The 23,720-nt window shown below is 42.9% G+C and overlaps 1 protein-coding gene across 2 annotated transcripts in view; it reads right to left on the reverse strand.

Annotated features, from left to right (window-relative positions):
• Window positions 1–23,654, reverse strand: part of KCTD1 (potassium channel tetramerization domain containing 1) — a 100,049-nt gene extending 76,395 nt beyond the window's left edge. The window contains exon 1 of one of the 2 annotated variants that reach the window (XM_074549964.1): window positions 23,497–23,654. Coding sequence is in view for 1 of the 2 variants with exons in the window: in XM_074549949.1 (XP_074406050.1) it covers window positions 23,356–23,364 (9 nt within the window). In the remaining variant the exon portion in view is untranslated. Of the gene's footprint in view, window positions 1–23,355; window positions 23,379–23,496 lie in introns of those variants that run through there. The other variant, XM_074549949.1, reaches the window with a different exon arrangement.
• Between the last annotated feature and the right edge of the window lie 66 nt (window positions 23,655–23,720).

The following is a 23,720-nucleotide window of genomic DNA, read 5'->3' on the forward strand; positions in this document are numbered from 1 at the left end:
AAGGACTGCTCCATCTCTTAAGCTTTCTCTGGAGCTGGGTGACAGTTGATAAAACAACAAATATACATAAGCTCAATACTTTTTCAGTATTTTTGGCTAAATTAGTGGAGAAATATCTGAAAGCTTATAGTGTGTTATCTACTGGTCAACCGAAAGATTCTGATATTAAGAAATAAGAAAAGTTTTCACCATTTAAAAGGTTCAGAAATGTAAAGCAACATTTTCCAGCATAATTTGAATGTAAGTACTGTGGTATTTGTATTAGGCAATACTCCTCAATACTACAGACTACACAATACTACAGACTACACAATACATCAGTAATAATACATTTTGAATAAAAAGTGGCAAATATTCGCCCTACAATAGCAGTTTCTCAAAGTCCTATGCATAAATGATTACTTTTATAGACAGTAGGCAAGCTATCACTTGCCCATATGAAAATTTATCCTTCATTTTAACCTCAGAGAGAAGATTGTTCCTCTCAATTTCTTCTGCTTTGCAGAAAGGACATGAAACAAACAGGAAATGTTGTGAATGTTCTACAACTTCAGCTGGAATAAAAAAAATAAACCAAAGGAACAAACCACTTCAGCTAAAAATCGGCTAATATAAATAAGGAAACAATCAAAAACAGTTAATAAAACTTCTGGCTTTGATGACACAATTGCTTTACACAGTGCTAAAAGAGTGTATCTCTCAAGTGTGTGCAAAATGTTGCCAAATCACAGAATAGTATGCAGAAATGGGCAGGGATTTTATTGTATTGGCATAACCAGTCTGAAGACACTTGGCTGGATAATGAAGACCAAACTTTTGTCATGTGGAAATTACCTATTTCTTATAAAGCACCTATTACCTAATCCTGCAAAGTACTTCAAGAAACACTGCAAAAGCAAGAAAAGAGAATCTAAGACCACTGGTTGCACCTGTCTCTTTGCATCCAGCCATGAAGAACATCCTTCTGTTCTGTGCCGACACTGCCTGGGTTGACTCTGTTGAATCTGCCAACAGAATAAGGCTTAGCAAATAGACTGGGGAAAGGAGAATTCTGTCTCAGCTGTTTGCAGTCATCTGAGAGCTTCTGGTGATCCATGCCACTCTGTTTGTGCTTGCTGCAAAATGCATACACCTTGGGGGAAAATATTAGTAATCTGGGCACAAGAGCTAAAAACTTTCCGGTAGAATAATCTGAATCACAGATTTGGCTTGGTTTCCTCATGGAAGAAACAGAAAGTCCCCTTGCTCTGTGAAATCAACCATCATTCAACTAACTATTATATTTTTAAAGGACATTCTCAGTAAACTGCAAGGATGCCAAGACTGCTGTTATGCCCTAATGATATATGTGAGACCTTAATGTGGATACAGAGCTCAGGGTCATGAAGATTTTCCTAGGAGAGAGCAAGAACTCTAGAAAATCTACCATCACATTAGCAAAATTAGCAATGTTGAGGAAAACTCTTCTTGGACTCATGACAACCAGTCTGACCCATTATAACTTAAAAGTCATAACAGAGAGAAGTAAAATTTCACCACGGACTTTCCTCTTGAGTAAAGACCTCCCCCTGCCAAAAACAGCGCCCAACCAAACCTCACAGAAATCTAGACCAAACAGATGGCTCTTTACTCCATTAGCATTCTGTCTTGGTCCTTTTGAACCACTGCCACTGCTGTATCAGAGAAGATTTGATACTGGGATATCAGGGTTGGGCTGGGTTAACCAAGATGGAACAACAATGAACAACAGGAAAAGGTGGGGAGCTGGAGCTGTACCACAAAAGGACATTAAATAGTTCTGAAATTACTCCCACTCAGGTTGTGCTTTTCTCTAACAATCCCTGTGTGCCCTCTAGGTTTGTTGGCAGTTAGCCAAACCTTTAGAGCTCTAAAGTCATCCTATTGTCAAACTGTCTACAATTATCCAAAATTTGCTGAGAGGAGCATTTAACAGAGGAAGATGTGGTTTGGTTGCCTGCAGTTCTCCCCATCAGCAGACCCAGTGGATAGAAACAGTCACTGTAGGAGCTTTCCTGTAGCCCTGATCCATTTATGTTCCTTTGGCACATGCAGGCATATTCATGAGCTCTATATCCAAAACAGGTCAATTATTCTCAGCAGCAAAACTAAATTTGAATTCTTGTCCTAGTAAAGCGCAGGAATGGACAAGGTTCAGGGCAAGAGCATATTGGATACAAAAAAGGGAGGGGACAGATGTAATAGAGGCATAAAAGGATGCTGCAGAACCAGATTTCCTTCATCCCTTCATCCCAGAGCTGACAAGAGGTGGGATTTGCCTCTTTTCCCTCCCAGCAGTGACTCTGCCTTGGTGAAGGCAGCAGCAGGAGCAAGTCTCATTTTCCAGGGCTCTAGCACAGATGACACAGACTTGGAACCAGAGCTGATTTGTTCCTCAAGGCAATCTGCTGCCCTCAGCAGTTTCTGCATTGTTAGAGCCTCAGGTCAGCTCTGTTCAAAACCTCCAGCAACCTTCTCTCAAGACAAACTCCTGCAGTCACAGGTGAAGCCTAAGTAAATTCGCTGTACCTGCAGAGGCAAGAGAGGATTTCTCCTGGGACACTTGTCAAGGACTCCAAACAGTGGTGCCAAACAACACATATCTTGCTTGGCTTCAGCTACTTTGCCTCAAAGGTGGCTGAAAGTGAAGAAAAGTTGTGTTTTAAGGTACACCAAGGGTTCTCCCATTTGCCATTTTCACAACTCTCAAAAGGGTACAAAATGTAACAGTTTCTCTTTGTTCACTCCAGTTGAAAGAAACTAGAAATTTAATTTTGATGCCACTGTCAACAGAGCAGTCTTGAGCTGATAAATCCGGCTGATAATTATCCTTCACCTGGGACTCTTGTTTCTTACTCTTCTAAGATAAACTCCTCAGTTTTTCCCCTCTTCCTTCTGCATCATAGCCAGGTAACTGAAATCCTACACATCAGTCCCAGCTTGGACAATGCTTCCCCTCCTCATTCATCCTCCGCTCTCTCCAAATCACATCATGCTTTCTCCCATGCCCTTTCCCTCACCACCTGTTCTTCCTTTGGAAATGAGCAGAATCACATACCCATCTGCCTTAACTGTTTCCTATGTTTCTGCTAGGAGAGATTGGAAAGATGAAAGACAGGGAAAAGTGGTGCAGAAAATACACTGAACTGATAGGTGAAGCTACACTGAACATGCCTTCTACAATCTCCTGCTTCTGCTTTATCTCTTCTCCTTTGCAATCCTGTGGAAAACAGGAGGAAATAAAACACTGCATGGCTGTCAGCTTCAAAGCAGGAGAAAAGAAAAACCCCTTCCTCTCTGAGCTGTGATTACATCTCATGATAGATGACTTCCCACATTCGTCTGGGAGAATCCCTGGCTGCTCTCTTGTTCCTATGGGCCCACACAAACAGCTGAACAAACAGCAGTAATATCTGTGGGAAAGACAGGATGATTTTACCCCTCTTTCTCCAAGTTTCTTAATTTTTCTAAAACCCTGCCTGCCTACTCAGGAGGTTCCAGCTCCTCGCTTTGGCACATGGTGACCAACAATTGTAATGCTCTACCAAAGGTGGCACCAAGCACTGCAGTCCTGCCAGGACTGCTGTCCCTAGTCATGTGTGGGAGAATTTCTCTGCTTTCAGCCACATGTCCTTGCTGATGTTTGGGTTAAACAGTGCCCAACTCTTGCTAATCTCTCGTATTCATGACAACATGATGTTCCAAAACAAAGCATGAAGAAAGAGATGAAACCTGGATTATTTTTCAAACAGTGTGTTTGGGAGTAGTCACTTAACTTCTGGGTTTGAGTTTTCAGGCTGCAATAATTTTCAAGTCCTGTTCTACCTTTCCCTTCTCTTAGTGCCTTATCCATTTATCCTCCACTTCAAACATAAAGGCTAAATATCCTTCATCCCAAACATAAAGGGTGATTGTTCTTCCCCTTTTAAATCCAGGAATCTCTTTAATCCTGGATGTGAGACAATGAGAAACATACTAGGAGGTGAGAGGAGAGGCTTGGCAACACAAGAGAGAATGCACTAAACCAGTTATTTATTTTCCAATCATTAAACTCCACACCCCAGAGTTACTGGTCTTTATGGCAGCCTGGTCAAACAGAAAAAGACACAGAAGGGCAGAGGAGAAAGGTCCTATGTTTCCAAACTGATGCATGAACAAGGTGCCAAATGATTGCATTTCATTCATTTGCCACAAACTGGGTTAGCTTTGAGCTTGAAGGAGACAGAATAGCAGGTTTTTAAGTACTGCTTCTGGGTCTGGCATCAACATTTCTGTTGCCATAATGAGTCAGACATCAGAGGCAATACACATGAAAGGATACAGGCCAATGCCTAGGCAAACAGAAGTGGGAAAGCAGAACTGAAAAATAAGTGCACATGTCAGGGAAGAAGGACTCCATCCTCACAAAACTTCTGAAATTATATTCTCAATTACCTTTATTTCATCAAATAAATTCACTTTAAAATAAACCCACTACCACCACCACCACCACCAACACAAAAACGCCTCTAGGATTCTGGGCAAAGTTAATTTGCCAGAGGCAGAGTTTGTTCTGTTAATGGCCATTTGCCATGTACCAATGCCACAGTCCCCAAATGCTCTTGCACATTTCCCATCAGGCAAGCACACACACGATTAAGAACATTTGAGCAGTCATCCTTAGAACTGTGAAAAACATTAATTCTTAAATGAAGGGAAATCAGTCTTCTGAGCCACGGAAACCATGGCCTCAGATGCTCCTTCCCTTTGCCTTTAGCGAGGGCTCCTGAAGGGCTGCTGGATGATAAGGGGTAGATAACTGGCTCTGGCAACAGACCATGGGTGGGAAGGGCATTGATTGAAAACATTTCAAGCTCTGATCTGCACCCTTTCTTGGGGGCTTCACTGGGAACTCAGGGCAGTCCAGAGACATATTTGGTGCATTTCAGCTGTCAAGTAACTTCCTCAGATGCTCTCTTATGCCTCACATTTCCATTGTCTTTTCTTCCTCCTTTCTTTTTCAAACCATCCCTTCTTCTCTGACTCCTCCTTCAACTTGTATCATCATTACCTAGAGAGTTGATATGTGTTGCTTGGTGCTCTTCTTTACTATTCCTTGTTCTCTCCAACACTTTTTCAAACATAATCATCATGAAGAAAATATTTATTTCAATAAGTTCTAGTGATCTGCTAATCAACTAGTACGAAATATCAACTACAGAACTCTAGAAGATCTCCCATGTCCCTTCCTGTCCTCTCTTACTAGGCTTCCTTTACTATATCAGGACTTGTCTGTTGACAGTTTTAATAACGTGACCGATTAATGGGGAGAAGTTTTCATTTTATTTTGACCAACAATTGTACTGATAGAGACTCATCACTGTTAGCACAGTTGCACTGATGTGAAGATACAAGTGGGCATCACCTCCTTGATCTTGGGTTAGATGACAGAAACTGCTTTCCATCTTGGGAATCAGAGCTGCAAAATTTTGTCTTGCAAAATTATGCAACATAAAAACTTCTACTAAAGCACAGAGAATTCAATAACCATGTATATAACCCCCTGGTACCTCCATTGCTACAGTGTTAGATGGTGTTGATGCAACACAAGCCAAAATGGTGAGGTCACTGCTCCAAAAGGAGCACAGTAATGAGGTTCAATATCCACAAAGAACTTGCACTCACATGTCATTGTTCTGGAGTTAGTTAATGAATAACATTATAACATCATAAGGCTCCTTGTGCCTTATGAACATAATATCAAAAATGCAGGGATGCACAGAGACACTGTAGGGATTTTGGAATAGATTCTATTCTTTAGTGTTGGAAAACAAAGGTCTTACAGAATATTAAAAAGGTGCTGATTTCCTGACTCTGCTGCCAAGAACCAGCCACCATTTTACATGTAGTGCCTTGGTATTTCAGGCCATGCCTGCCTTGTGTGATGCCACGCATGTGCTGAAAATAAAGAGAATGTGATAAGGCAGCAGAAACATGATTGAGCTTTGATCTGAAAAGGGATCCTGACTCTCTTATGCTGCTGAGAGTTTGTGGGCACCAAAGAGAATATGGTAAGTCTGCTCAGCAAACTAGAGGTGTGACATTAATACAAGTTACCCAACACTAGAGCCTTCCATGCAGCCACAGCTAAAATAAATCTGTTTCCCAACTAATTAGCTTAAAGCCAGCATAGCTATGTTGCTTCTCCTACTGCCACATTTTCTTTTGCACTTAATGATCTAATCACATCCTCCTTTTTCTACAGGGTCTTTGCCTCATTCAGTGCCCAGGATGGATGCGACTCATTGAATAGGCATCTGCAGTCCAACAGTTTGTCTCAGATTTGCCTGGAGCTGAAGATACATCCTTTGATTATATCCCTGGCTCTGCTGCAAAGTTTCTGTGTAAGGGTACTGGACTAGCAACTTAAACCAAATAAAGTGGACACAAAAACCCTCTACTTTTTTTGCTGTGGGTGTCTGACTGTAATGACTTGAGACCTCATTTGTGAAAGAGCTAAGTGCTCATTACATGTAACTGGGGCAGAATGCTGCAAAATGCTAAATACTCTGAAAAATAGAGACACTCAGAGGTTCAAAATTAAAATTAGTAAGACAGTGTCATCCATGATCTCCCTGGACTCCTTTTCTGTACCCAAAATACTTCTTCCAGCATAGGGATAGTGTGAAACAAGAAACATATCTGGGAAATGATAGTTTTGAGGTTTCAAGTCCCCATTAGGACAAAAGGAAAACCATTCTCAGGTCTGAAGGGTGAACCTCTGTCTCATACAGGTTCCAGGTGTTTACGGTCTCCTATGGAGTTGTTCAAATCAGCAGACTTTTGGTACTTCTAGATCATTTGTCCACTCAGTTTAACCAAGAAGGGTTTGCCCTTTGTGATTTAATCAAAACTGAAAAATTCCTGCAAAGACTTTCAGTTTTGACAGACCTTTTCTTGTCAGACAACTGTTTTGTACATATTCCCTATCTGAACTGCTGAGAGTATGGCAGGACTCTGGGATGAGTGTGCCAGTCCCACTGAACAAGTTTTTGTTTGCAAGAGTTGTTGCTCTGGGAGAAGTCAAACTAGGCTTGCAAAGGCATGTCTGGAGCTCATCTGAACTCTTCTGTATCAACTACAGATGCTCCACAATTCCAGGGGAGCTCTCCTGGCTCAGGACATCATGCCAAGCTACAGACCCAGAGGGTGACCAATTTCCTTGGTAAGCCCAGTAACTCTGGGCCATCCATCCAACCTCACGGCCCTCAGGTTTGCCCAGAAGGTGACACTGCTTCAGGCTTAAAGTTGCCAATGGACACAACATTACACAAAGCATTTGAATGAAGCTGGCACCTATGTAAATGTCAAAGCTTCATACCTTCTTCACATACATACATCCCTGTCCACACCACATCTGAATCTCTTCAAGGAGAAGACCTTAAGTGTCTCAGAAGAGAGATCACCTGTCCTTCAAGGCTGATGTCCAAGGGCAGCCAGGAGCCTCCTAAGCAGCCCCATTACCACAAAGCAGGTGTAATCAAAGCTGTTCCAAGGAGAGGAGACACTCATCTCATCCCTCTTGGATTCCAGCCAGGTATTTCTATCTCCTTTCCCAGCAAACCTTCCCACTTTCAGAAGACAACAAAATTTAGGCAAGACTACTAAAAGAGATGGAAATATTTCAGGAGGCAGCAGCTACAGCCTTTGCTGTCTGAGATCTGTGCACATCACCTCTAAGAGGGATCAGTGCAACCTGGCATTTCAATAATATTACTGTGGGAGCGGTTCTTTTCTGCAGCATTCTACAGTTTCTTGTGCAGCCTCAAATTTGGGATCATTTTGACATCTGGTCTGTGGCACTCATCCATCTGTTGTAACTGAGTAGGTGTTGGGTGAGGTTGACAGGAGAGACTTGTTTAAGTGCTTGTTTTCATTCTGTGGAGGAATGGCAGAGCCAGTTCAGTAATTAATTAAATACTCATCTTAAAAAAAAAAAAAAAAAGGTGTGTGCTAATATTTTAAAGAAATGGTGAATAAGGCAGCTGGCACTTCTCACTGCTGAAATGTGGGGACATTGTTCCCATCCATTTGTTTTAGGATGCCTTCCTCATTGGGCTGGCTCTCTGGTTTCTATTCCTGACTCAGCCAATTGCCTCCTGGCTGAATTTGGATAGGTCACTCCATCTTTTGTGCAGCAGTTTTCCTCTCTGGAAAATGCATTCAAAGTAAAACACCTATTTTTTATAAACTGTGAAATCTGCTGTTAAAAAATGCAACAGGATAGGTGGCCAATATAATTACTAACGTTATATTAATTTCTAGGTTTTCTATTCAAATTATAATAATTTTTATGATGCTCACAGGAAAAGAAAGGTTCTGAGCACAGTGAAAACAAACCCACAACTTCTATGGCTGACTCTCTATGCCTTTTGGGAACTTGTTTCTCTCATTTGTTCAGAACAGAACACAAAAATACATCTCCTTGTTTAACTGTCTGCTCATAATGCTCCCACCATTCACAAATGCATGGTGCACTGAGCAACCACTCCCTTCCCTGCGAGTGACTAGGGAAGGTTCCACCTGCTCTGTTTCAACTTCTGGACAGACCTTGGTGTTCATTTCTTTGCCTTAGGACAGTGACTCCTGCTGTACTGTTTGTCAGCCTGCTGGGATGCAGTTGTGCTTTCTATTTAGCAAGGAGTTTTACTCTGCTCTCTGATCAGTTTATGGATTGAAGAAGTTATTGACAACACTTGAAAATGCCTTCAGTATTACATCTGGTTGCAAATGTACTAGATAACCAAGGGAACAGGGGAACTCCCTATGCATAGCTAAATATAGCAATTTTTGTCCAGCATGTCTAATCCTGCGAGGTTCTGATCAGCTCCATAAAACCCTGGCACAGGCAGGGATGCTTGGAGCAGCTTGCAAATTGCTGTTTTGTGACTGGCAGATATGAATGCCCCATTCATTAATCCCAGAATACAAAGATGTGCACCAAACTGTGGAGATTACACAGTCTGTGCTTGTGAACAGAAAACTGTGCAATGTGGCTTTTCCCTTTCCTCCTTGCCCTTCTCCTGTACACACAGCAAGAGGTGTTAGCCCAGGAGAGCTTGTGGGAAGGCACTGGATATTGAATGTTTTGTGTTTTCTGGTGGCCTCTAAATTCTGGAATCTCAGGATTTAGAGACCACTAGAGTTTAGCAACTTTGCGCCTAAGATTATCAGTCCTGTTATAAAAAACAAAAATCAAGTCCTGGGCTTTCAAATGCAGTTTCTTCTAAAAGACTCTGTTAGAGACGATCAGAAGCATCCAATGGGGACATTGATTAAGAAGAACAAAATGCAATCTCTTTTTTTTCCATTTTGTTTTGTTTTAGATAATAAAAAAATTCAGTTTTGGTAATATCACCCTGAAGGTATCTACCATTTTACCTGTAATGTTACTCTTTGCCAGGGAAAGGTGGAGGAATTAAATGGATTTTATTTGTAGATCACGTTAGGCAGAGAGGTTTCATATGATTATTAGCTTGCAGACTAAAGCATGTACTGTATGTTGGAACTAAATTCTGTTTCTCTGCTGTGATTTGTGCCATAAGTTTCTTCTCTAAATTATTTCCCTCTCTGTAATTTCCTCTGGTGACTCCTGACCCACTAGCTCCAAAATTACAGATAGGAGCATTTTGAACTTCAGTCAGAAATTCATAATCCTGACATCCCACAAATACTGTATTTGGTGTGAGATGAAAGGAACTTATTCACTGCTTTAATCATGTCCTATTCATTTCTATAAATTAGGATTTCTCTTTATTCAAGCATCTCTCCATTTCTTTCTTGCCCACTCCAGGACTGACAAAATTCCAAGTGACTCATAACAAACTGAACACTTTTTGCAGCAGAACATGATCACTGCAGGAGTAAGGGAAGGAAAATGCACAAGAGCAGTGAAAGGAACCTTTGGATTACAAAATTTAGTCATTTTTATAGGAAAAAAAATGTGAAGGATGCAGTACAGTTCTCCTTAAAACTGGACCACAGCTTTGTTGTAAGGCACAAAGTCCCATTTTTGTACAGCCTTCTCTCCTGTCTCTCTCCTGAGGACCAACCCTGGGTGAACCTCTCTGTGCCAGTCCATGCTGAGCTCAATATTTGCTGTCTGTTATAGAATCCTCAAATCATAGAATAGTTTGGGTAGGAAGGGACCATTAAAGGTCATCTAGTCCATCCTGCACCATGGAGTTTCCACTTAGTATCAAAATAGAATTCCTCTTATCAGCTTTAGACTTTCTGGCTTAATGTTTCCTTTTGCATTTCTGATCTGTGTGAGATCATTGCCCTGGCTGGTTCAGTATGCAAAGGCAGGGAAATAAACATGGAAATAAACATGGAAATAGGCAGGAGTGATACTGCAGCCAGTTCTAGCCAAGAATTAAAAAACCCCTTAATCTTCAAGGAATAACACCGGGGTATTTTTTTACAAACTAACAGTGCTACATAAAACATTTCCTAATATTGTGGCGGAGCAAAATGAAAGACTGAATTTATTTTCCCAATTGATTATATAATTTACTTTTATGATATGTTCTGTCTCCTCTCTTAACAAATGAGCTCTTTTGGTGCATTTTGGGTCCATTCTGTGTTTAACTCTTTGTTCAGCAGGGTGACCAGAGCAGCTCACTTGGGTGAGGAGCCTGCCTGTGTTAAGGGAGCCCCTCTCGCTGCCCTCCAGGCTCTGGTGCTGCCTGGAGCCTCTCCAGCTTTGCCTTCAAGGGACTGAGCACCAGTAAGTAAGTGGGTTTAAGAGGTTTTTCATAACCTGAGAGTGTTTTCAGAGAACACAAAACATTTCCTCTCATATTTGGCACCTTCCATGTTGGCAAAGCAATAAAATTAATGCCACTTTCCTGTTCAACTCAGTTTATTTGGTTCCCCAAGTTTTTCAGAGTCATCTCTCCCTAGATGACCAAGGGGCCAGATAATTTTCCCAATGATGATATGTTTATATGTCCCACCTTATTGTTCTGATAATTCATCAAAGTATTCTACTGGCTTCCTTGCCAACCTTTCATTTTTCATTTCTGCAACAGTTCCTTTGTTTTGTAAAACAGATCTAGGGCAGAATTTCACATCTCACTTCATTTTTCATATTTTTCATATTTTTCATTTTTCATATTTCATATTTTTTTAACAACATCTTCTGAGATAAATTATCAAAGACTTTCTGAAATTTCCTTAAAACTTTATATTAAATGGTTCTGCATAATCACCGAGAACCTCAAGATTTTTTTAGGACATTATAAAAGGCATGTTTCACTGTTATTGGATGAGCCATGCTTAGCATTAAGCAGATTTTTTAGTTTGCTAACATATACTTCAGCATTTCTTTATTTTTCATTTGGTTGAGATGATCCCGATTTTAAAGTAAAATACATGCAATGATCCATTGCTTTGGTATAGCAGAATAGCCTATTTGTAAGGGGAACTTAAATGATTTTGTTAACAGCTATCAGTCTTGATTGATGCCATCTGCTCTGGGAGGTTTGTTACTTTAGCATGTCAATCCTGCAGTTTCTCTTCTGATACCTCAGTGTTTGACAGGCACCCATCCACAGTAATTATATAGAATATCTAGAGACTGACTGCATTTTCAATTGGTAAAGACTGATGGGAGGATATAATGTAGTCTCTACAATTGTATCTTGTCATTTTTAACTGCCCCTTTGATCCAGCAAACTCACTAATTCTGTTTTAGATATTTTAATTTCTCGTTTGTTTGTAGAAATATGTCTCTTTGCATTTGAAATATCCTCTCAGTTCTCCTTCATTTTCCCTCGCCAGTTTACGTTCCTGTCTTTTGGGTTAGCCAGGGATAGATTTCCTTTTCCTGAAGGTTACCTGTTTGGTTCATCATGCTGTGTTTGTTTTTTCTAGCCTTCCTGCTTCCTTTTTGGTTTCAGGGTATGCATACCTTCTGTGATGCAATTATGGTAAGCTTAAGTAGTTCCATGTTGAGGGTAAAGATTGTAATGCCTCCACTTCTGACTCCTTCTCTGCACTTCTGTCCAGCTCTCTCGTCCCTCCAAATACAAGAAATTTTAAGGATTATATTTTAATTGCAGTGCAGTTTAAGTGTTATATTGTTATTAGGCTTCTATCTGCACCCGAGGAGGCTTTATATGATGTTCTGTATTTCCTGTCTTTGAGCAGGCTGGGGGGGTAATTGTGTAGTAGCTTCTTTATTTAGGACTGGCCCAGACCCAAGTCTCTACACTTCCAGAAACTGCATGAAGTGCAGTTGTGACACAAACAAGCAACAAATACGATTTCAAATACAGGTCCTGCCAAGGCGCTTTGAAGGGAAATGATGAATTCAGATTGGTCAGACCATTCGATGCTGCAGCAGGCTTCAGTGAGTTCAAGGGCACTAGCAGGGTTTTGGGTAAAAGCTGGGTGTGTTATCAGGCTGGTGGTCTCCAGAAAGGTAAGAGTTGATTTGTTTTTTTTACACCATGATCCTGTTTAAATATGTTTGCTAAACAAGCAGCTGGGAAAAAAGAGTAAGAAAAATCCTGGTTTAAGACCAAGAGACACACATGCTTTGTTTTAGCATCTCTCTGCCATGGTAGGACAAACTGCTTTAATCAGTTTCAAAAACCATGCACAGCTCTGGAACCCAGGGGAAAAATAGAGGCATTGAAAGGAAAATGCCCGGAGCACTGAGAAGGGGAGGAAAGGGGAAGAAGTGACATCTTGCCTTCTGCTCACTCACTGACTGGAGGAATATGATCTGTACAGGGAGGAAAAATTAGGGAAGGGTCAGGCAAAGCTCTGACTATGAACAAATGGTTTGCATGTAGAGCCTGGCAATGAGTGACACCAGATCACTGGACTGCAAAGATGCAACCAAATTCACACAGGTCCATCTTAGACTGGGGAACCTGGGAGTGCTCCAAGTCTGGATGAGTTGGATCCAGTGCCATCCCAGTTCCCTTCCCTGCAGGTGAGCACAGCAGCCAGGGGGGAGCTGTGCATCCTTCAAACCCCATTGCCAGTTTGGGCATCCCAGGAGCACAGCAGGGCATAAATGTCACTGCACATGGTGCAGGCCACTTCAGAGAGAGTGTCACCAACTTCAGAGAGAGTGTCATGGACTTCAGAGAGAGCGTCATCAACTTCAGCATGGTGGGGTGGGCCCTACTTGGCTATCAATGGGACAGAAGTCAATGGGAAAAGTCTCTTTCCTGATGCAAGTGCAGGACTGACACCTTTACAGAGAATAAGCAGCAATCTCCAGCTTTATATTAAGTCCTCTGTGGCCATGGCAATATGACAACACTACATTCACTGGAATTCAGCTTTGAAAGGTGCTGCACAAAAGAAAACAACAGCACCACCATACTTTTTAGGAGAAAACCATACTTTTGAGGAGAAAACTAAAGAAGATTTTTTTTTTTGAAACTGACCCTTGGCAGCCTGTTTAAAAGAGCTTGAAACTATCTGAACTACACAAGAAGGAAAAAAAAAAAAAAAGAAGAAAGAAAAACGTGCCCACAAGGGCTGAAAAATCACTTCAGTAATAGATGGCTTTTAACTTTACATCAGAAAATGTTTGGCAGGCATAATTTTAAAGTGTTAGGAAAATGTGTGTGATGACTGTTTGGGTGAAAGAGCAAATGTAGTCCACAGTGAGATTTATCAAATGTTCACATAAGCAATCAGAATCTGGCAGGGCCAGCCGCCCGTGGAGAGGGGCAAAGAGGATCACAGCTCTAAACTTTGAAAATTTAATGAAGCCCACTGACTTCTCACAGGAAGATTTTTTGAGCATGTTCATGTGTCCTGGGAATGCTAGTGAGCAGAAGGCTATGACAAAATGCCAGCTATAAGGCATAAGAGAAACAAAGCACTGCAAACCCCACCAAAATCCAAACCATCCTTTTTCTTTTTTAAAGCTGCAAATATTCTTGATGTCTCAACACCCCTGAGCATCCTTATGTGTTATCCTCAATCACACAAACAAGGCTATCGACCTGAATGGGGTTATCAGGAGTCTTCCAGGATTGGCCTCTTTTCACAGAGACCACAAGAGCACCAAATTTCCTGGGGCTTGCACAGAGGCTTGAGCTCCAGTGGAAGGAGCAGACAGTGCTGTCTGGGGGCTTCATGAAAGCAGGAGCTGACTATCTGTTTACAAAGGGAAAGAGGGACATCAAGGCAAAAAAAAAAAAAAAAAAGGAGCTATGGGGCTAGGGGGGAAACAAACAGACAAAAAAAAATCAGTGTAAAGAACAATGTAGTTTTCCTTAGTTTTATGCTACAAATGTCAAAGCAGCTTGCTTTTGTCATTCTGCTGGAATGGCATCCTATCAAAGTGTATTTTTCCAGCATCTTTTGTGGCACAAGAAGATTTTAAAAGAAAGGTTTTATAGTTCAGACACCTCATAGATCTCTCCTCCCACTGCTTGACGCATGACCTTTTTGCAGCGAGCGATGACACTTGGGAAAGTGTGTGCTGGGGAGATTCCTTGGAGTGTGGGGCTGTGACAGCCCCATGTACACCCATTCAGAGTGCTCCTGGCTCCTGTGTGCCAGAAACGAGGCACCGAATGCCACACCCAGGCAGCAAGGTGTCCAGACCTGATGTGGGCTTTTGGAGAGTGACAGAGGTGCTAAAAATATGTAACAGCTAGGCCCTGCTGTAAACGTCAGAGGAGGGAACCAGATGGGTGAGTCTCATGCTCCTTGTAAGAGCCTCGACAGGTTGTGGATAATTAGTTTGTGTAGACTGGAGGCAAGCCAGCAATACCTTGGTCCAGATCCCACACGTGGGAAGTATGAGTGGGAGTTGGGTGTACCTTGTGTCTCCCAGGAACAGGCTGTGTCCTACATGTAAAATGTCAGAATTCCATCCTGTTTTTCACTTTCGTCAGAACTGTGCTGACTTTCCAAATCCCCAAGGATACATGAAAGTCATATGTCTGTTTGGCCCAAATTGCCAGCAACTCATACTTTCCATACGAAGCTCACCATAAAATAACAAAAAAGAAATTACTTAATTGAATATGTTTGGAACCTAATATCAGAGGAGTGTAACAAATAGGAAACAGTCAAGCACCATACAATCAAAGAGTTAGGGAGAAGTTACAAATTTCAGCACACATGCAGCTGCCTTGTGGAAAAACAACTAAAACCACTACATTTAACATGGCTATGCATCTAGAATAATTTCCATCTAGACATGGAGAAACATTTAACATATTTTGCTTGAGATTTCCCTGTTGTATTTTCTGGAACTAAAAGGGAAACTGTGAAACTCTGCAGCCAAGTGATTAGTCTAAGGTCATAGGGCAGGAGATCTGGAAGAAGAAATTTGGAGTCTCAGTAATGTACTTTTACCAGAATACAATCCTTCAATCTCTTTCACACTGATGACTTTGGAACTAGCTTTAAAAGATCCAGTGAGAAGCAAGATGGGAGTGATAGATAGCTACACTAGATAGCCAAAGGCAACAAAAAAGATTAGAGACATGTGGGGGTATTTCTAAACAAAAAGATTAAAACCAGAACTATTTCATTTAGAAAGGAAAACAGTAAAAGATGATGGAATTGAGGTATATAAAATAATGAATGGTGTGAAGGAGAAATCAGATGCCCTTCATAAAACAAGAGGGCACCTAATGGAATTAAAAAAGGCATTAGCTTATAAATGAATAAGGATATCACTCCACAGCTTATCTCTCAGCAACCTGTGGAACTCTCAGTTGCAGAACATTGATGCAAGCACTTGAGGAAGACTAAAGAAAAAAGGAAACACTATATGCAGCCACTAATAAGCACAGATTTTTGAGTTAGAGAAAATGCTTCTTCAAAGCCACAGTTCTCCCTGAAAGGACCACCTCTCTCCCTGAGAAAGAGGTAACAGTTTTATTCCTGACCAGAGTTCTTCCCAAACAGGAACGCTCCTGCCTATTGGTTCCTCAAGACGTCTCTTCCTTGAAAAAGCATTACCAAGCCTCAGAAATTCAGTTTTCTGCTAATAGCAAAAATCATGTCCTCATTTTGCCTCCAGGAATCCCAAGCTATTTTTGTACCACAGAGGCCACTGCAAGGAAAAGCTGGAGGATATGAAGGTTGCACTTTCTCATTTTGTCTCTCAGCTCACATCTGCAGCCATCTTGAACTCCACTGCTTCTTTCCCCCTTCTCCAGAGCCAAGTTGCACATACATGTAAGATTTCACCTGGATCTCGTCAGTGACCATCTCCTGAATGCCTAGAATAAACCCACTGGCCCCACAGGCTGGAGTCCTGCCTGCCCCAGCTCTCCCTTTTGACTCTGTTTGAATTCCTCCCTTGGACTTTCACCATTCTTCAAGGCTCTCCCCAACTTCCTTGCATCTGTGAGCTCCCTTTGATAACCAGGGTGTAAATTGTCCTCTGCCCATTTAGTCAGCCCTTTTCTCATTTTCTCCTGTAAGGGTCTCCAAGCCCTCACCTACAGCCACCAGCTGGGACAGCTGCCCCGCCGTCCATCACTCTGGGCCCTCTCCCATACAGGTGTTAACACGCCAGCCCTCCCAGATGTCTCAACTCCAGCTGTCCCTTGGTAACCACAGGAGGGGGTAAAATATAACTATAAATCTAAAAAACTATAAAACTTTTCTTAACCTATATACAGGCTATTTGTCTATTAATTGTGAGAGTCAATCATCACATTTCTCTTCATCTCCAGCCACCAGCTGGGATACTGCCCTGCCATCACTCTGGGCCCTCTCCCATACAGATGTTGAGCCTGCCAAACCCCTTTCCTGCCGTCCCACTTAGAGCAGAACAAGCTGCTGTAGATAAATGGAATCACACCTGCCTGTTAGTGGCAAGCCAGGAATGTCTGTTTACCTTGTGTGAGTGGTCCTTAGCGCATGGATTATCTCTCGTTAGTGTTTAGAAAGGATTGGGTGTAATGGGTACATAATGGGTACATAATGGGCTGCAGAAATGATAACGATCTGTGAATTATTCAGCACCGCTGCCTTGTGCTGAACGGCCCATCAACCTCTGTTAGGGCAACTTAACTAAACCTCTTGGTGAGGTTTAGAAAGCATCCTGGGGAGACTCGCATCGGTATTTTAGCTAGAGACCCCATTCCATTCCCTAGGTGCTGGCGAACCGGGCGCTCCTCCCTCCTTCCCTTGGCAGCTCTGGGATCATGCTGATGGACCTGTATTCCCCTTGTGAGCACCTCTTCCACCTAATGCCGCTGCCAAGTTCAGTTCACGGAGGGAAACAAAGCTGTTTTAAGGCAAAGTGCTCTTAGGAAGCAAACTTGCAGCTGCTTCGGCTTGGCTTCCACCAGTTATTCAGAGTTGTTATACTCATCACCTGCCGCTCCTGCCCTCTGCTCTCCCTGCTCTCCTGGCAACCCCGATGGCAGCAGCAGATATCATTAATTGTGGAATACTTGCAGTGCTCTGCTGCAGGAGGGGAGATGGTCCTGCCCCACCAGGATTTACAGACTGGGCATGAAAGCAAATTGGCGTGCTGAAAGTTGACTGGGTGATTGGATGATGGAGAGGATGTTTTTAGGTTAAGTTTGTAAGGAAGTAAGAAAAAGAAAAATGGGCTTTTTGCTGATGTTTCTTTGCTGAATCTCCCCTCTCCTTCTTACAGAATGCGTTGAAAATAAACTGAATGCCACTAAAGAAATCATAGGAAAACTGCATTAAAGGTCTAATTTGGAAAACTTGAGGAACTATAGAAAGAGAAATAGTTTTGCAGCTGGAATGAAAATAAACTAAGGATCTTATGTGAAGAGCAAATCAGAAATTCCTCCCATTGACAAAACTTATGCAAGATTTTCACTGATTATAAAAACAGATACTGATTTTTTTTCTATGAAAATTTCTGTGTTTTAATTGTTTCTGTCAGTTGGCATTTTTCAAATTTCTACCTAAGGAACATTCAAAATAAATTGTGGGTTTTGGGTATGGAAATTGATTGTTGACACATGTATCTATATATACACACACACACATATATATATATAAAAATGTGTATATTCTTTAAAAAAAGCTAACTATTTTGTCCACCGACAGAAATGTTGATGAAAAAAACTTAGTCAGTCATAGCCTATTGGTCACAACTAAGGTCGCAGAGGTACCTTTTTGGAAGTATTCTCCAAGTAGCTCAGGTTTAAAGGCATGCACAAAACAGAGTATTACCAAATGTAAGGTCTCACTTTAAATGCTGCATCTTCTAGATTATGCATCTGAAAGTGTTCTGGGAAACTATTGCCTAAACAGGCCCAGTTTATATCCACACTTTTTGTCATTTAGCTTGAATAGCTACTTCTGGGATTCACTACCTGTGTGACTTGAGAGGGAATTTTCACATCACTTTGCAGACTGCACATTGCTAAAAAGGACATTCAAGCCTTTTCTAATATCCTTTCAAAAGACAGACTGTCCATTCCCCAGTCAGCCTTCTAGCTGTGGTTCCAGCTCAAGCTCACTCTCCTCAAAGATGAATGCTTGGAGATGCGCACTGCGCTATAGATTAAGTTCCAATTGTGACTTATGCAGAAATACTAACATTTCCTCCTGTCTGCTGGAGATATTTTGCCTGAGCCAACCTCCCATCATTTCTGCCTGATCCCATCCTGATGTGGCTTCAGAGATCACTAAAAGCTGACAGGTGAGGTCTGACAAAGACCAGTACAGCAGTTTTGTTCCCATACCAGCAGCCTGTTAGATAGAGGCAACCACAATCACAGTCAGAAGTGGGATCCACATGCCTGTGGCTCTGTCCTGCAAATCACCCTGAACTATGCCAGGGAAAATAAGGGAAAACCCATAGATGCCTATCCTGAACCTGAGGTTTGAGGCAGAACTGAGTCATAAACGCTGGCTGAGGGGAACAACCACAGATGTAAAGGTCTTGTCTGAGAATGAGAAGCAGAAAAAGCCATATTAACCTGTGCGAGACAGAACTCCTTTTCCTATCATCTTCAAGCAACCCTGCTGTTGAGAGGTGGTTTTTTTCAGTTTGGGGGTATTTTTAAAGGCTTTTCCTTATCTGTAAGTGCACTGGGCAACGAAGACTAGTTGAGTAAAAGCCACTAAATAACTTGTCAGGGTGAGATGTCCTTTGTCCCAGCAAGCACTCCTAAACTCTGCATCCCTCACCCAGACTTCGGCTGCCTACAAACCACCTGCAAAGTCTGCACAAACCTGCCAACCACATCAAACCCTGACTTCCAGCGCCCGTGGGGGAAGGCAGCCAGCTGAGGAGCTGTCAGGAAGAGGTTATCAGGTGAGCCACTCGCTTCATAAACATGGGATTACAACTGAACTTTCTACAGCATCAGCTTTGGCTCATTTGGATATGGGATGTTGTTCATTTGATTACTGGATTAAGAGCATGATTGAAATGCACATTAGAGAAACCAAGATTATTAAAGCTACAGCATACATCATCAATATGGAATGTGCTAATGGCTTTCACTTCTAGATTTTTTTGAAGGTGTTATCAGCTAGGAAGATAGTAGCTACTCCCTTCTCCTGCCTAGACATTCTCTAAACATACATAATCAACCTAATCTCTGCCAGTAGAGAAAGAAGAGAAGAAATCTCTGCCTGCACGAGTAGTAAAGGTGGGCAAAATAAAAATGAAGATGTACAGTTTATATTTGTCTCCTTCTAAAATCAAACTTATTTCTTTAAAAAAAAATGTATTCTATGGAAAGCAAGACAACAGAAATCTGTATTTTAACACAGAAAAACAAATTAATGCTTTGTGAAACAACACAGAAGTCAATGGCACTATACCAGAGATGAATTTTACCCAGGTTGTAAAAAGAAAACATAAATGCAACACAGACCAACAGAAAAGATTCCATTCAGAGTAAGAATTATGTTTCTGTCAGAAAAAAACCAACAACTAACTAAATTTATTTCCTGGAAGGAGATCCAACTTGGCTCTGCTGCAACAGCGTAAAAGGATCCAAAATAAGTAACAGCAGGCATCTCTGCTAAAATTTGCTTCTGATCAACATTATTTTTCCTCTGGTACAAGAGAAGAGTAGAACATGTTCTGCAAGTGAGGCACAGTAGTTTACTGCACAGAACATGAGAAAGGAGGCGAAAGCTCTGGCAGTTAAACCTCTGCTCAGCCAGGGAGCCAGTACAAGGTCTTAAACAAACCATATGCACTCTGTGGAGCTAATTCCCAACTAAATGCTCTCTATTTCAGACATATAAGCTCAAACTGGAGCAGGGGGAGGGGGTGGAATAGTCTTAATTACACCCAAATTCTGTGCCTGCTTCCCCACACATGGGGATGTCAGGTCAGACCCTCAATGCAGCGATGTCAGCAGCACTTGAGGGAATGTCAGCTCCCTGAAGTACCAGCATCTTCCTAAATTCATCTGATGACATGAAACCAGGAACTTCATATTGTGCTTCAGTGGAGGCAGTTTGTATATACCAGCACACATTAACAGATGAAGAGTAAAGTACTACAACCACAGTCTGCACATCTGTGTCTGCTTTATGGTATCCTGAAAATGTTTCTAAAGTAGTTGGAATACAGAAAGCAGAAATTATCATTCCTTCCCAGCTAGGCTCATGTGAAATGCTATCTGACTGTGACTGGCAGATTTGGTATTTCGTTAATTGTGGGAGATCCCACTTTGAATAATGTACAAACATTTGTTATGATCAGTGAATATTTCCCTTCACATCGCATTTTCTCCATACATAAACTTACCATAATCCAATAAAGAGCAAGTCTTCTACATGCAGCCTTTCCACTCTGCAGGGGAAAGCCTGGTTGGTTTTTGCAAACAACGTTCATGCAATTTTTCATTTCTGCCTGAGTGAGATCTGCAATGAATGGAAGTTTTCCTCATGCAAAATCTTAGGGTGTTCTAAGGGTGTTCCAACATAAAACTGAAGGTTTCAGAGACATCTAGCATGAAATGCTTCTCAGAATCCTGAGGAAAAAAACTGCACTAGACAGGAGGAAATCCTTCATTTAAAAAAACCCACAATATCAAAACCCAACCAGGGAACTACACTGAGGTGACATATGAAACTGTAACGGGGAAAAAAAAAGAGAAGAATAATCAAAAGCCAACTGAATACTAAAGTTTCACAGTAATTTGTCTTCCAAAAGTGGATGTACACCAAATACTCTCCCTAAAATCTTGCATCTAATTCACTCATGGTCAAAATGGAACTTACATTAAGTCAGTGTTTCTAAGGGACAGAGGAACACATAAGGTCCAAACTCGACTTAAATCCAGAAGAATTCCACTGAAATCAATGGTTACAGCAGTGCAAATCAGCAAGAGATCTAAATCTGTCCTAGCTGATTCCAGATCTATCTTTTATTTGCTATATGGCTTCAGGCAAGTCAGTGACCTTCTTTTTATTTCTCAGTTTCTCCATCCGTAAAATGGTGATAATATTGTTGTAATACATGAAGATTGGGAGGACTAATTATTTCTCTAACACGGTCTGGATATGGAAATTTCTCAGGATCAATGATTTTTAGTCACCTCCATCATATTTATTGACTCTTTATAATCTTAATACTTGGCTTTTTGCTTGCTTGCATGTTTCTCTTTTAAAAACCACAAGGCATTGCCTGGCATCCTTATTCAAGTTTTACGCTGTTTACTTCCATGGCAGGGTTCACATGAGAAAACCGAGTACAAAATTTGGAATTGGCCCCAACAACAAACGGGGAGGCTATTTCAAACAAAACTCATAAAACACTGCATGAAATTAATACAGTTTACCTTCGTTTTTCCAAGAGTGTGGTTTATTAACCGATGCCCAAACAACCAGGGCACAAACAAGAAAGTCGCAAGTCTTTCTTCACCCTTACTTGAACAAAGCACGCTGTGCTGGCATTTGAAGGGCCAGCCGGTTTTGTTCAAACAGTTAAAGCGGGGAAAAATAAATAATGAAGAACAACCCAACCTGAAAACACCCTCACGTCTGACAGCTCTGAGAGGGACCTCTAGCGTGTGCTAGAACATTTTGTGTTGTGCTTCGGGCGCAATTAATACACCAAAATCACCGCAGTCATTTTGAATAGGCAATGGGAACTTTCGCCAAGCGCCTCCGACCCGCGGGGCCTGCATCCTTCCGCGGGCGCTGCCCAAACTGTTAAACCGACACTTTTTTTTTCTTTTTTCCTTTTTTTTTTTCCTTTTTTTTTTTTTTTTTTTTTTTTTCCCTTTTTTTTGCCCGCTGCCCTCAGCGTGCCCAAGGAGCCAACTTCCCCCGGTCACCCCGGAGTTTCCCCATCCCCACGCCCGCAGTGCCCAGCCCCCTTCCGTCCACGGCCCCCGGGAGCTCGGGGGCAGCTGAAGCTGGAAAGTTGCGTTCCAGGCCTAGCTTTTCCTGCGGGCTCGTGGCCGGGAACAACAATTACGAGAGCCACCGGCCGCACCGCGCCCCCCCAGCGCACCGGGCGCTGCCCGCGGGCACCGGGCGGCCCCTTCCCTCTTCCCTTCCCGGGAGCAGCCGCGCTCCTCGGCAGCCCCCGCCGCCCAGAGAGCGAAGCGTTTCGCCCATCTTTAATTCCCCCGAACAGTCCGAGCACGCTCGGTGCCCGCGGGGCGCGCTCACGTAAACTTGTACCGCGCTGATTGGAAACAGGCGGCGGGCGGCTTGCTTTCTTCTTCCTTTTTCTTAATTTTTTTTTTTTAATTTTTGGTTCTTTTTCTTCTTTAGCCGGCGGACCCGGCTCCCTTATTCGGGCCGGCGTCGGGCACAGGGGACGGGGCAGCGCTGCCGGTCCCAGGGGGCACCCGCGGTGCCGGCGCGGAGGGAGAACGCGGGGCCGCCCTTCGCTCCGCCGCCCCGGCAACAAAGGGCGCCGCGGGGCGCTCCGGAGGGGGCGCGGGCACGGGGGAAGGTGCCTCCCGCTCTCACAGACACACACACAATGGCGGCCCCCTCCTGCAGCCTGGCGAGAACAATGCCGGGCGCGCAGCCCCAGCGCGGAAACACTCACGTTTAAATTGCACACATCCCCCCACCTTCCCTCCCGCCCCCGCCCCGCGCACACCGCCGCCGCCCGAGTCCCCCCATGGCAGCGGCGGCGGGGAAAGGAAGCGCCCCCCGCGCGGCCGCCTCCCTCCTTCCCGCTCCCTCCGTGCCGCCGCCCGCCTCCCCGCGGCGCTGCGCGGGGGCGCGGGTTGCGCGGGGGAGCGCGGCGGGCGAGGCGGCCGCGCCGCGTCCCCGCGCGGGGTGCGAGCGCCCGGCACATGCGTGGAAGCGAGAGGCGCCCGAGTCCCTCCGCACCCTCCGCTGCAAACAACAACAATCCCGAGCAGCCCTTACCTGGAACATCGGAGCCGCCAAAGTGTCCCTCTTTTTTTTTTTTTTTTTTTTTTTTCCTCTCCCCCCTTCCTTTTTTTTTTTTTTTTTTTTTTTTTTTTCTTCCTTCCCCCCTTCTTTCTCCCCTTTCCCCCCACAACTCACACTTCCGATATTTCTCTCTCCCGGCAGCGGTCTGCTCTCCTCGCTACACCAGAGAGAAATGCAATAGCTTGGCTAAGGTAGACAGAGCAAAATACAGAGAATAGTTGCTCCAGGGCTTTGAAACCCCTCAAGGCAAGGATCAGGATACAATTAGCTCATGTCTCTACCTCCAGTCTGAATCAATCTCCGAAATAAAAGTTAAATTAAATTAACTGATCACACGG

Source organism: Zonotrichia albicollis, chromosome 1 (assembly GCF_047830755.1).
Source record: "Zonotrichia albicollis isolate bZonAlb1 chromosome 1, bZonAlb1.hap1, whole genome shotgun sequence".
In the NCBI taxonomy this organism is placed as follows: Eukaryota; Metazoa; Chordata; class Aves; order Passeriformes; family Passerellidae; genus Zonotrichia; species Zonotrichia albicollis.